Genomic DNA, 15,520 nt, shown 5'->3' with positions numbered 1-15,520 from the left:
TCTTGTGCCTGTACTTTTCCATTAACTGTGCTGGGGATTTTGCTTGGAACAAAGAAGGTCCCTCCACATGGAAGAAGCTATAAAAGGGGGAAGTGACACCACCACTGGGCCTTACTCCCTCTACAACTCAACACCTGGAAACACCTTAGAAACAAAAACTGAACTGGGGAAGGTGGTCCCAGGTGGAAAAGTAGGAATCCCAGCCTGTGTATGAAAGATCTGTAAACTGCCTGTGCCATCAGGGTAAGACACTGCTTGATTCAAATACTGTCTAGTGTATAGAACTTCGATTGTGATTTTGTTTATTTCTTAGGTAATCAACTTTGATCTGTATGCTATTACTTATAATCACTTAATCTTTCTGTAGTTAATAAATCTGTTTTATACTTTTTACCTAAAATAGTGTGTTGTTTGAAGTGCAAAAGAAAATCTGCTCACTAACCGGAGCTGGTGCATTGTCCTCTCCACACTGAGGGAGGGAGGGGGGACTGGGTAATAAACTTACTCTGGTCTAGGCAAGATGGTACAGCTCTGGGGTCATAGGCTGGGGGCTGAAGCCTCTCTATTGTTGAGTGACTGGCAAAGGCATTAATGTAACTGCAGCTGGGTGTGTCCCTGCCTGTGTAAATGCTTGTGTGAGTGTCCGAGTGGGAGAGGTCTGCAACTTGTCACAGTATCACAGTGAATAAGGGAGCCCAGTCTGGTGTGACAGAAGACTCAGCGCTACCCAAGTTCCGGGTTGCACTCCAGGGAAGTCTGTCAACTTCCCAGACTCCCTTGCCACTATTTTCTTGCAGATCCTTGCTCCCCATGCCCCCATCATTAAGTCCATACCCACCCCTCTAAGTCCCTGTTCTGTTAAAAATCCAAAATTTCAAGGAGCATTCTAGGGAAATTGATCAGATACAGGGTTCCAAAGTTATCACACGACAGATACATGCCTACAAGTTAAGTGTAGGGCCTTGCTTTGCTACGGCAGTGACTCCAGCCACATTAGGTAGAGCACTATGCTAATGATACAAACAAGCAGAGCGTGTCCCGAGACTCAAACTCAGTTTAACAGTTGCCCTATCTATGGGGAAAGAACCCACTTGGGTTCTAGCCCACGAAAGCTTATGCCCAAATAAATGTGTTCATCTTTAAGGTGCCACAAGGACTCCTCATTGTTTTTGCTGATACAGACTAACACGGCTGCCCCTCTGAAACCTATGGGGAAAGAGATATTAATCTTTTCTTCATCTCACTTTTAAGACAAAATTTAAGCCTGAGCCACATGACATGTTGCCTATATGTGGCACTTCTCAATAAATGATGTAAACTGTTCATTTCTCACATTTCTGTGCCAGCAGAGGCTTCCTGTCCTGACTACCACAATGGCCATGGAAGACTCTGAAGCCTGCCAGATGTCTATGTTAAAGGCAAAGGCTGGGAGTCTATAATTTTATTAACATTGTTCATCTGAGATCACTGAGAGAAGAGTCAACCACAAGGGGAAAAAGTTCAACAGCCGAGCCAAATACTGCACATGGTAAGAAGCCCAGTTCAGAAGAGGATCTCGCAGCCGCAGAATGATTGGATTTGTGTAACGAGAGCTCCAGCCTGGGCTAACTAGGTTCTCACTCAGATTCACACACTCACGGTGGATTTGAGTGAAGGAAGGCCAAGCTAGCTCCAGTTATGCCTTGTTTAACAGTTTATTTCCAACATGGCTGGGTTGCTATCGCCAAGCTATTTCTCTAATTTGCTTTAGAGTATTTGGCATTAATACACATAATTTAACATCTGTCAAATCAAATTCATCCTGAATTTGTCTATAAATAGGTGGCTTGGAGACAACACAAAGCCATGGGGAAGCGTCCGGAATTTCAGGAAGGTTCAATAGTCCTTTCCTCCAAATTACTCCTGAGTGGGAACAAAGCCTTCGACACACCCAAGCGAAGGCTTAACTTAATCCCAAGTCTCCTACAGTCTCTCAACAAGTCAAACTGTTAATCACTTGCTTCACTGACGAAGCTTATCAATACATATTTCCCTGTTCAGTCTGTCACAAGCAATAGCCATCTTAGCTCTGGGTCAAAAGGCCCAAGGATGCAGCAGTACCAGAGCACAAGCCTTAACAATTGAGACCACTGCATGGATGGATTAAATAAATTCCATGCCCCTCTCTAGAGGTACTGATGGAAATATACCTCCTGGAACAACTGCAGCCCCACCTCTCTCGAGCTCGCAAAAGCAAAGATTCTTCTAGATCTTGTTCCTCAATGCTGTAAGTGCTTAGCACTTTGAGCAGAGGACAGAAGAAGAGAGGACATATGGAATCAAGCATGGGACAATTAATTCAATCCAAATGTGAAGTTACACCTTTTTGCACCCTACTTCTGAATCTAGCCTCCTGCAGTTAGGACACAATTAAACACAGCACATGAGGAACAGCTGATGCATGAGGGCACATCTAGAGGAAGTATGTATGAAGATCACCCTTCCCCTCTCACCCAGATGGTGTAGCTTTGGTTTGTTACACAGCTCAGGCTTGAATTTCTTTAAGCTAACCCCAGCCCCAGCTTTCCCCACAAGAGAGAGGCTTCTCCTTGTCATGCTGGCCATTACATCCTGCCACTCACCTCAACCTTGATGGCACAGCGGCCGATGGCTCGGACTGCCTTCCTCACAAAGTCCACATCCACTTCTGTTGCATACTCCTTCAGCTCAGCAAGCACCTGCCAGGGAGGGCAGAAAGGTGAACCCTGTCCCACCAGGGAGGAGTCACTGCAGCAGATGCCCCTGCCCTTTGGCAGTAGGGGGCCAGGATCCCTCAAAAGGGATGTGACAATGGGCTGCTAACAGCCAGAGGCTCAGGCTGACAAAACATTCTTGACAGCATCGTGGTCTGCTGGCTTCATAGAGGCACAGTTTGCCAATGTTCTGAAGAGCTACACACCCTTAGTATCTCATTAGCCACAATATTCATAGGCTGAGGCTAACCAGATATGGCTGCTTGACAAGGCTCCCCCTTGGTATTTAATGCTGGCTGAAAGCAAGGAAGCTTGCAGTGCTACGCTTAGGTAATGAGGAGGCACTGAGGTAAGGAAGCACATGCTCCTGAGGTGTGCGTGTGCACAGGCGTGAAGCAGAAATTTCCAGCTCTCCCACTGTAATAGTGAAGGTACAGTGCTGATGCTGGTATGGGAGGGGATGCGAGAGCCAAAGGGGATCAGGATCCTGGATCCTTCTAGAACTTGCTTAGCTCTCTCAGCAGGCATCGGTCTGCAGAAAATGCTGGAGGGCAGCAATGCTAGAGAACTCAGCCCCCGCCCCTGAAACTGGGGCTGGAAAAACGGACTTTTACCAGGCGGACAGTCCAGCCCTCCTTGGGACGAAGACAGGGTTCTGCCCTTAGTCCAGGCCACTTTAAATATCGCCAGCCCTGGGGTTTCTATCACTGCCCTTGGGAGAAGAGTCCCCAGTCTAAGGCTAAGAGTCAAAGGCTGAACTCAGAAGGGGAGTTGTTCCATAGGCTTCAGTGGGCTTTGGTTCAGACCCTAACAGAGCTCTCCATTATGAAATTCCCATTCCCACTAGTAAACATTGTCAACTCCTTGGTTTAGTTTCACACAATCATCACCCCCTTCCCCCATTTCACCAGCCAGAATAGGTTTTCTAGTCACAGTTTACACCTTTCAGGAACTTGCAGATAGTTACACCAGGCCGAAGGGTGACAGTGGGGAACAACCTTCCCACAGCCTGCTCCATCCAGCAGGCACAAAGTGGGCTGGATCACCTGGGGAGGAGGGCTGACCTGAGCAATGTTGGCCTGGGAAGCCAGACGGATCATGATGTCCAGTTTCTCCAGTTTTACGTAGATGGGGTCATTGTACTTCACAAAAAACACTTTCATCTCATGCTTCAGGATTTCAGGCCTGGAGGGGGAGACAGGCAGTGTTAAACGGCACTCTAACTCTTTACATTTTATCATGTGAACCAGCAAAGAGCCATTTTAAAATCCAGTGCTGATCCCCCCACCCCCATGTGCTGAGGATGTCCAACATGCACCCGTGTCAACACAACTGCTTCCCAAACCTCAGAGCCTCGTGGCAAGGTTGGGAGTGACTCGATGGTTTTAGCCGCATGCTGCTCCTCTTCACCATTCCCTCAACTTTCCGAGTCTGAAGGAGCACACCCAGCTTGGATGGGAACATGGGATTTGCTAGATCAGGTCATTCATCTTTCAGGTCCAATATCCTGCTTCTGGCAGTGGCAGTACCTGAATCTTTTGAGATCAGTGATCCCCCCAATTCTCCCTTCTAATGCAGCTAGCTGCATTGTACAATGCTGTACATGTGGGAGGGAGGCAGAAAGAGAGAAATATGCCCTGATCCCTGCAATCATCTGATATCCTGAAACATAAAACTGATTCCCTTGTGAGTTAGCTAGAAGCGTTGGTTACATGCTGTAGCTGGTGCTTAGAGAGGGCTGAAGGACTGACCAAGACCTTGTGATAGAGGATCTTAACCACAGATGGCAGCACAATAAAGCTTCCTGAAAGCCTTGAGTAGCACAGTGCCCACCACAAGGAGAGTCCGATCTAGCTGGCCACTAGGCTCCATCTCGATATCAGTGCTCAAGAACAGTACTGAGCAGGGCTGGGAAGAGTATTGCAATTGGGGGGAAAAACAGCTACAAGTTTGGAGATAATTTATACAGTCCTCCTCTCCTTCCCCAACACACACTTTTCTCGAGGACAACAGGGTTATTTCTGCAGCAGCAACTGCTTCTGGGGTTTGCACAAGGCAACATGGAAGGGCTGAGGATAGAAAACTCTTGGGGACTCGTATGGCCACCATTACCATAGCATCTGAGCTCAATCAATCTTTAGGCCTTGTCTACATTAGAGTTTTGTAGACAAAAGTTAAGCCAACATACAGCAACCGCTTTAATTAAACCGCTGTTGCATGTCCACATTATACTCCTTGTGTTGGCAGAGCACATCCACACTAGCAGCTCTTGCATCGACAGAGCAGTGCACTGTGGGTAGCTGTCCCACTCTAACTGGCTGCACAGTGCTTTGGGAAGGGTTTGCAATGCCTCATGGAGTAGGTACAGCATCACATGATGCAGATTTCTGAACCCATCATTCCATGGGCATCCTACTAGATTGCCTTGCCAGCTGCTTTTCAACGGACGTGTGTGGTGGGGAAGTGTGTGGGACAGGAAGCGTGTGTGTATGTGGGGGGAGAGAGAGTACATGTGTGTTGTGGGAGCGTGAGTGTGTCAGCATGCTGTCTCTAAGTTCAGACAGCAGCGGGAACCAACCAATCCTGAGGCAGGGGGAGGGGGACACCCACCCTCACTTCAGCCCCCGCCTCCTTCCCTGGCTCAACACAGCTCTACAGTCTCTCTCTTATCCCTGAGCTGCAGCAGCCTCCTCTGCCTGCCGCTGTGTTCCTAGTGCTGGGGAGAGGAGGATGGTTCTGAGATTCCCTCCCAGTTCTCCTACATCCTCCTCAGCCCACAGACCAAGGTAGCAAAGGCTCTCCGGCCTGGACTGTTTTGCTGCTGGAAGCTGCATGCTCAGCATATGGGCTCTCCATGCTGAGGAATGTCAAAGCTTCCTGGACCTTTGAAAGGGGAGGGGTGCATGCCTGCAGGGCAGCAGAGTTCAGAACAGTGAGCAGGACAGTCACGGTGGGCATTGTGGGATACTGGGGGAGACCAGTTACTGCGACATAATGAACAGCAGCATCTACATTGATGCTTTCTCGCTTTAACTTTGCTGCAAAAAGCTCTATGCCTCTCACGGACGTGGTTTTATTTTGTTGGCACCGCCCCCCGGCAGCTCCCATTGCCCCGGAACGGGGAACCGCAGCCAAAGGGAGCTTCAGGGGATGTACCCACAAGGAAGGGTAGCACACAGAGCCCTCTGCCCCGCCGTCCCCCAGGGGCTGCAGGGACGTGGTGCCGGCTGCTTCTGGGAGTGGAGCAGGGCCAGGACAGGCAGGGAGCCTGCCTTGGCAGCAGTGTGCGCCGCTGTCACCCCGGAGCGGCTCCAGGTAAGCAGCACTGGGCCAGAGTCCGAAGCCCTTCTGCACCCCAACTCCCTACCCTGAGCTCCCTGCTCACTCCGCACCCCTGCCCTGAGCCCCCTCCCACACCCAACCCCCTGCCCTGCATGCAATTTCCCCATCCAGATGTGGCCCTTGGGCCAAAAAGTTTGCGCTCCCCTGCACTAGACCATCAGTCCTCTCCAAACTGAGAATGGGACTAGCTTTTAGATTAACAACCTATTAGCTGACCCGCCTTTCTCAGTTCTATTTGCTCTCCACTTCCAGAAGAAGCTTCTAATTTCAACATGCAATAATGGCTAGGAAAGAAATGTAAACATCTGATCTGGACTCTCCCTTAACCACTGGTGGACAGAACTCACCATCTAGCTATGGTTTACAGTGGCTGGTTGGTCTTGTAGAACTTGTAAGGAAGACGCTGTCTACATACCTGTAGCCTGTAATGCCCCATTGGACATAGGCAGATTTTAGAAGTTGCATGAAGCAGGAAAGGGCGCTTTCAGATATTCCTTTCTTTGAAAAGGAACAGCTACGTTTTAAAGAGCGACACAAAAATGATTTTTCCCTAAGTCATTAGACATTTGATAACTGAAAAAGAATTTGACAGTTGTATCGTGTACAGCATAAAGCATGAGAAGGCAACCAACAGTACACACTTCACTGGGAGAGTGACGCTTGTATCTAAAGATATATCTACACTGCAATCACAGGGTGTCATTAGAGCTGGTTCAGACCTAGCTTTGATCTGGCTAGTTCAGATACCACCACAGTGAAGCCATGACAGCCTGTGCTTTAGTGGCTTCCCTGCTCCAGGGAATAGCTCAGTCAGAGCTTGGCTCTGCCCCGTGAGCTGCAATGGCATCCTGTGATGGCAGCGTAGACAAACCCTTAGTTTCTAGTCCATTTCATTTCTTGATTCAGAGAGTCTCTGGGATTCCAACACTGCCGAGGAAAGAGGCAGGATTCTACTGGGATTTAAAGCAAGCCCATGCCAGCGATTGTCAGTCCTGATGGCTCTGAAAGCTCAAGCTGTACATCTGTAACTGAACTATCACAACAGGGGCTGGGCCACATATATTGCGTTCTGCTGCGTAGCTTACAAAGTAATTTATATTCAGGGCATTCGATTCCTGGGTAGTTAAGGCCCCACTGCTGAGGTCTGAGCAGGGAGAAGGGTTTGCCTGAGGCCAGCCAGGCCTGGCATAGAGGAGGAGCCGACTATGCCTCCCTACCCTGCCTCCCTGCAGCATTAGACAGCTGCATCTCACCTCTTCTGCACAATGAGGTTGATGTTGCGGAGAGCCACGTACTGCAGCTCAGGCTCCGCTGAGAGCAGCGTGACCAGAGGAGGAGCCAACTTCTTCAACAGGGTGCCATAATAATCCAGGTCCTTTGACAGCATCTCCATGAACTTCATCAGCACTTTCACTGCTGACAGGACCACAGCAGAGTTGGCATGGGACAGCCGGGGCGTCACCCGTTCACAGATGCTGGGAGGGGTGCGGGGAGAAGGGAGAACAAGAAAGGCAAATACAAAGCCACTGGATAGAAAAGAGTTTTAACCCTTAAGACAAAACTTTGCAAGTACCACCAAGGTTACAAGCCTGTGCCAGTATTTGGTTCACATTAGGGACTACTTTCAACCATTTCTTTCATGCTTTGCTGCCCTGAAAGTAATCTGGGCTCACAGTACTGCTGGAGGGGCAAACCCAACAATGGATCAGAGATAGGGTCCCAAACTTGAGCCCTCACTGCCAGTGCTGGTGAACTAACTCAGCCAGCAAAGAAAAGTATCTCATGCCACTTCTGAGCCATCGCTCGAGGTGACCTAGAAGCCAAAACACACTCAGGAAGAAGCAGAGTCTAGGTCTCCTTGACAGAACAGAACAGCATAACAGTGGATTCTCAGATAAAGAACAGGAAGAGATATGCCCCAGGGAACTAGTGATACTTACTCCTTGCACTGGCCAGGGTATAAAAACCAGGGTTCTGCAGGAAGACCTGGCACTGGAGGGATGTGGTCTATATGGTCTACTCATTTAAAGAAGCGTGTAGGTCCCATATAGCTCAAGAAACTAAGAACATAAGAATGGCCATACTGGGTCAGACCAAAGGTCCATCCAGCACAGTATCCTGTCTACCGACAGTGGCCAATGCCAGGTGCCCCAGAGGGAGTGAACTTAACAGGTAATGATCTAGTGATCTCTCTCCTGCCATCCATCTCCACCCTCTGACAAACAGAGGCTAGGGACACCATTCCTTACCCATCCTGGCTAATAGCCATTAATGGACTTAACCTCCCTGAATTTATCCAGTTCTCTTTTAAACTCTGTTATAGTCCTAGCCTTCACAACCTCCTCAGGCAAGGAGTTCCACAGGTTGACTGTGCGCTGAGTAAAGAAGAACTTCCTTTTATTTGTTTTAAACCTGCTACCCATTAATTTCATTGGGTGGCCCCCAGTTCTTATATTATGGGAACAAGTAAATAACTTTTCCTTATTCACTTTCTCCACACCACTCATGATTTCATAGACCTCTATCATATCCCCTCTTTTCCAAGCTGAAAAGTCCTAGCCTCTTTAATCTCTCCTCATATGGGATCCGTTCCAAACCCCTCATCATTTTAGTTGCCCTTTTCTGAACCTTTTCTAATGCCAGTGTATTTTGAGATGAGGGGACCACATCTGTACGGAGTATTCAAGATGTGGGCATACCATGGATTTATAGAAGGGCAATAAGATATTCTCCGTCTTATTCTCTATCCCTTTTTTTAATGATTCCTAACATCCAGTTTGCTTTTTTGACTGCTGTTGCACACTGCGTGGATGTCTTCAGAGAACTATCCATGATGACTCCAAGATCTTTCTCCTGATTACTTGTAGCTAAATTAGCCCCCATCATATTGTATGTGTAAGTGGGGTTATTTTTTCCCAACGTGCATTACTTTACATTTATCCACATTAAATTTCATTTGCCATTTTGTTGCCCAATCACTTAGTTTTGTGATATCTTTTTGCAGTTCCTCACAGTCTGTTTTGGTCTTAACTATTTTGAGCAGTTTAATATAGTCTGCAAACTTTACCACCTCACTGTTTACCCCTTTCTCCAGATCATTTATGAATAAGTTGAATAGGACTGGTCCTAGGACTAACCCTTGGGGAACACCACTAGTTACCCCTCTCCATTCTGAAAACTGACCATTTATTCCTACCCTTTGTTCCCTGTCTTTTAACCAGTTCTCAATCCATGAAAGGATCTTCCCTCTTATCCCATGACAACTTAATTTACGTAGGAGCCTTTGGTGAGGGACCTTGTCAAAGGCTTTCTGCAAATCTAAATACACTTTGTCCACTGGATCCCCCTTGTCCACATGTTTGTTGACCCCCTCAAAGAACTCTAAGAGATTAGTAAGACATGATCTCCCTTTTCAGAAACCATGTTGACTTTTGCGCAACAATTTATGTTCTATGTGTCTGATAATTTTATTCTTTACTATTGTTTCAACTAATTTGCCTGGTACTGACGTTAGACTTACTGGTCCGTAATTGCCAGGATCACCTCTAGAGCCTTTCTTAAATATTGGCATTAGCTATCATTACATTAGCTATCTTCCAGTCACTGGGTACAGTAGCTGATTTAAAGGACAGGTTACAAACCAACCACAGTTAATAGTTCTGCAATTTCACATTTGAGTTCTTTCAGAGCTCTTGGGTGAATGCCATCTGGTCCTGGTGACTTGTTACTGTTAAGTTCCTCAATTAATTCCAAAACCACCTCTCGTGACACTTCAATCTGTGACAATTCCTCAGATTTGTCACCTACAACATTTTGTTATTCCCTTTTGAGTTTTTGGCTACCTGTTCTTCAAACTCCTTTTTGACTTTTCTTATTACATTTTTACATTTGAATTTGGCAGTGTTTATGCTCCTTTCTATTTACCTCACTAGGATCTGACTTCCACTTTTTAAAAGATACCTTTTTATTTTTCACTGCTTCTTCTACATGGTTGTAGAGCCACGGTGGCTCTTTTTTAGTTCTTTTACTGTGTTTAATTTGGGGTATACATTTAAATTAAGTCTCTATTATGGTGTCTTTGAAAGTGTCCATGCAGCTTGCAGGGATTTCACTCTAGTCACTAAAAAGAAAAGGAGGACTTGTGGCACCTTAGAGACTAACAAATTTATTTGAGCATAAGCTTTTGTGAGCTACAGCTCACTTCATCGGATGCATTCAGTGGAAAATACAGTGGGGAGATTTATATAGATAGAGAACATGAAACAATGGGTGTTACCATACACACTGTAACCAGAGTGATCATTTAAAGTGAGCTATTACCAGCAGGAGAGCGGGGTGGGGGTGGGGGACACCTTTTGTAGTGATAATCTAGGTGGACCATTTCCGGCAGTTGACAAGAACATTTGAGGTACAGTGGGGGCGGGGGGGGGGGGGGGGCGGGGAAGGATAAACATGAGGAAATAGTTTTACTTTGTGTAATGATCCATCCACTCCCAGTCTCTATTCAAGCCTAAGTTAATTGTATTCAGTTTGCAAATTAATTCCAATTCAGCAGTCTCTCGCTGGAGTCTGTTTTTGAAGTTTTTTTTGAAGAATTGCCACTTTTAGGTCTGTAATTGAGTGACCAGAGAGATTGAAGTGTTCTCCGACTGGTTTTTGAATGTTATAATTCTTGACGTCTGATTTGTGTCCATTTATTCTTTTAAGCAGAGACCGTCCAGTTTGGCCAATGTACATGGCAGAGGGGCATATTCTTTTACGTAGAGACTCTAGTCACTGTACCTTTTAAATTTCTGTTTAACCTCCTCATTTTTGCATCGTTCCCTTTTCTGAAATTAAATGCCCCAGTGTTGGGCTGTGCGGCATTCTTCCCCCCACAGGGATGTTAAATATGCTAAGTCATTAGCCAATCAGCCTGATTTCTGGATCCCTAATGTCCAGATGCCCCAGCAACTCAACAGCAGGATCCACAGACCTTCCACCCGGCCCCACCTCCGGGCCTCCCAACAGCGGGATCCACAGCTTCCCCCGACCTCCTCACCTCTGTGCCTCCCGGTCATCCTTGGGCATGTAGTTAGCCAGACAGTCCAGGATAAAGATCTGGCCCCACTCAGTGCACTCATTCAGGGCCGTCAGCAGCTTGTTAATAGATTGAGGGTTCAGGTCCAGCAGGTTACTGCTTGGGTGAGACTCTGCTATTTCCGAAAGGGCTGCTACTGCATTAGCCACCACCTGAGAGAGGACAGGCAGGCAATTAACATCCATTTTGCATGTCTAACACCTTCCCATTCATAGTCACATACATGCAAGGAGGCAGTATTGCCGGGAGATAGCGGATGGGGACCTGGGTGTCAGGAAATCTAGGTTCTATTTCTGGAGAAGAAGAGAGGAAGACAGCATAGAGCAGTGAATGAAAGCCGAAAAGAACAATCACCATAGGGTTGGAATCCGAGATGAGGTCCTTCAGTGTGTCCAGGAAACCTTGGTCCTCCACAAGCTGAGCATTGATGTCATGAAGCTTTGCAACACAGACTGCTGCTGTCTTGCGCACATAGGGGTCCTCATCCTTCAGACACTTCCTCAGGGGCTCACAGAGATACTCTGTTATCTTATCCACCCGGATGCAGCCCATTGTCCGCACAGCCAGAGCCCGGATCAGAGGGTTGGGATCCTCACAGTCCTACGGGGTTAAAAAGGGAAGTTAGATTCCAGTCACTTCTTTGGGCCACAGTTTTCAGGCTTGGGGGGCTGAAACTCTTAGTACATATTTAGGAACCAAATGAAAGTGATCTGAATTCCAGTGGTGCCATGCATTGAGTGTTAAGATCAGGTCACCCTTAGGTGCTTCAGTATGGATTTAGGACTTCAGGAACATGAGTTTGACAGCCTGGGCCACATTGCAGATATTAACCCCTTAATGCTAGCTGTCTGGATGTTGACATTTCTCATTTAGATACCTATTAGGTGTCACCTGAATGCCAACTCTGCCAAGTGCTTACATTCCTTCTGCAAAAGCCATCAAGTGTAACCCTTTTCTTCACCTGTAAGTCACCCCTACACAAAGGGTATTCGGCTTCCAACATGAACTAGAACTAGCAAATCCAAAACCATTTAAAATTCTGCTTTGGCAGCATCTTTGCTCCCAACACACTCTCAATCTGCAGCTGCAGACTCCTACAGCAAGAACATGAAGACCTTCTCAGCTGCAGCCATCCTTACTGGTGAACTCTGCTGATGGTCCAGGACAGACATTAGCCATGGGAGGCTCGTGGAGGGGACAGAACTTCCTCCATTTAGGAGAGGATAACAGAAGTACAACTGCCATGGAAGTATTTCTTCTGAGCTAAAATAAAGGCCAAGTTTAGTTTCTTCATCCAGTGCTCAAGCCCCAGGGAATCACAGCTGATTTACCCAAGACCAGAGGGGTAAGGCTGAGAAACCCAACCTGCGCCCACTTCTTTGGAGCTGGTTAAGTGGCAATTTAGTCTGCAGGCTTTCCATGCCCCATACTGGTTTCCCATCAAATGCAGTGTGTAGGAATGATGTGAGGGGAACACTCAATGAACATGGAGACTGAACTCCCACTCATAGGGAGATCCTGCCAGGTCAGGATTAAGTTCTTAAGTGGAGTAGTGAAAAGGGAAGCCCAGGACTGAAGGAATATGGTGCACAAGTAAGGGTGGACTGGGTGATGGGTGTCCCGTTTCCTCCTCCCCTAGAAGAGCAATACTAAGCTCATTGAGGAGGAGGAGTGGAAGTTCAGTCAGGGTCTTTGCTAAATGATTTAGGTTCTGGATACACATGGCAAACCAAGCTTGAGCCCTCCACGACGCAGGTGTACATTGCCACCGTAAGCAGCACTCCCATCTCACCTTTACGAAGGTGTTGACAGCCATAATGGCCATGTCTGGCTGGCTCTTGGCATAATTCATCAGGTACAGGTAGACCAGCTTCTTCAGCTCTAGGTTATCGGTCTGCATACAGTTCACCACATCTGGGAAGAGTGCACTGAAACACAGAGTGTCAGCATAAACTATCCCACTGCGACTCAGACAGGGGAAGGAGAGAGAGTTAGCTGAGGCATGTTCAACTTTCATTTCTATAATCAGAGGCATGCATGTACCCAGTCACATATCACCTTCTCTGGCCCTCCCAGCTGCCACAGTATTTCCAAAACCTTTTCTGTACCTAAGTGTGAGACTCCATTGATTTCTCTGAAGGAGCTATTCCAACATCTGGATTTCTTCATGGATCTCCACAAACATAAGCTCAACAAAGCAGTCCCTAACGGATAAAGCTTGGGGTCATCTTCCGCACCCCAGAATGCTCTACCCTGGAATTTTGGTTGCAAAGTTGGTTTTCCAATTACTTGAAAGCTGATCCAGTCTTAATAGACCTTCACTAAATTAAAAAGAAAAGCAGTACCTGTGACACCTTAGAGACTAACCAATTTATTTGAGCATGAGCTTTCGTGAGCTACAGCTCACTTCATCGGATTCATACTGTGGAAACTGCAGAAGACATTATATACACAGAGACCATGAAACAATACCTCCTCCCACCCCACTCTCCTGCTGGTAATAGCTTATCTAAAGTGATCACTTTCCTTACAATGTGTATGATAATCAAGGTGGGCCATTTCCAGCACAAATCCAGGGTTTAACAAGAACGTTGGGGGGTAACCTTGGTAACCTATTTCCCCTCGTTTTTTCCTACCCCCCCAGACGTTCTTGTTAAACCCTGGATTTGTGCTGGAAATGGCCCACCTTGATTATCATACACATTGTAAGGAGAGTGATCACTTTAGATAAGCTATTACCAGCAGGAGAGTGGGGTGGGGGGAGGTATTTTTTCATGCTGTGTGTGTATAAAAAGATCTTCTACACTTTCCACTTTATGCATCCGATGAAGTGAGCTGTAGCTCACGAAAGTTCATGCTCAAATAAATTGGTTAGTCTCTAAGGTGCCACAGGTACTCCTTTTCTTTTTGCGAATACAGACTAACACGGCTGCTACTCTGAACGCTAAATTAAAGAAACCTACATCAATTTTACGTAAGATAGCCAAGGAAACTCTTTATTAGTGGCTTTTGGAATCTCCCTCAGATGATCTTCAGACAGCTACACAGCTCTGTAGCACATACAGAAGAGAGTAGATATCAAATACATACTTTGTCCTCTATTTAAAGCCACACTCCTTGTTCGACCTCTGTGCTTTCTCTACTAGGCTCCAGGCTAACTGCTTAGCAGATATTCCCTTTAGAGACTTGTTCATTAGCGGTCTCCCTTTTTAAAGTATTTGTTGTTTCATTCTGGGACTTTGTCCTCACTTTTATATTCAGTAGCCATTTCCCCTTCTTTTACCCCCCTTCCCCTAAAAATTTGTTTGATGTTCTGAAATAAAAGAAATCCAGAAAACCATTTATCAGTGACTCCAGCAATTAGAATAAGTCTACACTATGAAACTGACCAGGTTAAATCTGCATTGTGGACTATGGCCTGGTCTACAGTACACAGTTATTTTGGAATTAGCAGAGTTAATTCAAAATAAAACTGATTCCGTCCACACGACCAAACTGTTTTTTTCGATGTAAAGGGCTCTTTAATCCGATTTTTGTACTCCACCTCGGCAAGTGGAATAGTGCTAAAATCAAGATCGCAGTTTCGGGTTAAAGGTACTGGGGACGCAATTCGACGTTATTGGTCTCCGGGAGCTATCCCGGAATGCTCCCTTGTGACCGCTCTGGACAACACTCAACTCCGATGCACTAGCCAGGTAGGCAGTAAAAGCCCCGGGAATTTAATTTCCTGTTTGGTCACCATTAGCACAGTCCACCATCGCAGGCGACCACGCAGTCCCGGATTTGCAGACTAGCTCCAGCATGGTCCGAACGGGAGGTACTGGATCTCATCGCACGCTGGGGAGATGAATCTGTTATGGCAGAACTACGTTCCAAAAAAAGAAACGCGAATACGTACGCTCAAGTCTCCAGGGCCATGATGGAAAGAGCCTACTCCAAGGACACAGAATGATGTTGTACAAAAATCAAGGAGCTCAGGCAAGCGTACCAAAAAGCCAGGGAGGCGAACGGGCGCTCTGGGTTACAGCCCCATACATGCCGCTTCTACCATGAGCTGCATGCAATTATGGGGGGTGATGCCACCACTACCCCACCACTGTCCGTGGACACCTGCAAGGGGGGAGTTGCATGGAGCGAGGAGGATGAGTTATTGGAGGACGAAGAGGAGAAGGACGACGATGACAGTGCACAGGCGGCAAGTGGGGAATGTGTTTTCCCCCCTAGCCAGGAACTATTCTTAACGCTGGAGCCAACAGCCTCCCCCACTCCCAAGGCGGGCTCCCGGACCATGAGCCTGGAGAAGGCACTTCTGGTGAGTGAGAGCCTGATCAGAGCCACACAGTGGGGAGTGGGGGGAAACCCAGCC

The 15,520-nt window shown here is 47.0% G+C and overlaps 1 protein-coding gene across 4 annotated transcripts in view; it reads right to left on the bottom strand.

The window, feature by feature from the left end:
- Positions 1 to 15,520, bottom strand: part of AP1B1 (adaptor related protein complex 1 subunit beta 1) — an 83,173-nt gene that overhangs the window by 32,907 nt on the left and 34,746 nt on the right. For all 4 annotated transcript variants that reach the window (XM_077835407.1, XM_077835410.1, XM_077835408.1 and 1 more), the window contains exons 4-9: positions 12,947 to 13,082; positions 11,509 to 11,754; positions 11,116 to 11,306; positions 7,328 to 7,549; positions 3,797 to 3,917; positions 2,622 to 2,717 (exon numbers count right to left, since the gene is read on the bottom strand). In XM_077835407.1, coding sequence (XP_077691533.1) covers positions 2,622 to 2,717; positions 3,797 to 3,917; positions 7,328 to 7,549; positions 11,116 to 11,306; positions 11,509 to 11,754; positions 12,947 to 13,082 — 1,012 coding nt within the window. The remainder of the gene's footprint in view (positions 1 to 2,621; positions 2,718 to 3,796; positions 3,918 to 7,327; positions 7,550 to 11,115; positions 11,307 to 11,508; positions 11,755 to 12,946; positions 13,083 to 15,520) is intronic.

This window comes from Eretmochelys imbricata, chromosome 15, assembly GCF_965152235.1.
Source record: "Eretmochelys imbricata isolate rEreImb1 chromosome 15, rEreImb1.hap1, whole genome shotgun sequence".
Taxonomy (NCBI): Eukaryota; Metazoa; Chordata; order Testudines; family Cheloniidae; genus Eretmochelys; species Eretmochelys imbricata.
Note: the sequence above shows the minus strand (reverse complement) of the source record. Positions and strands in the feature narration are given on the sequence as shown.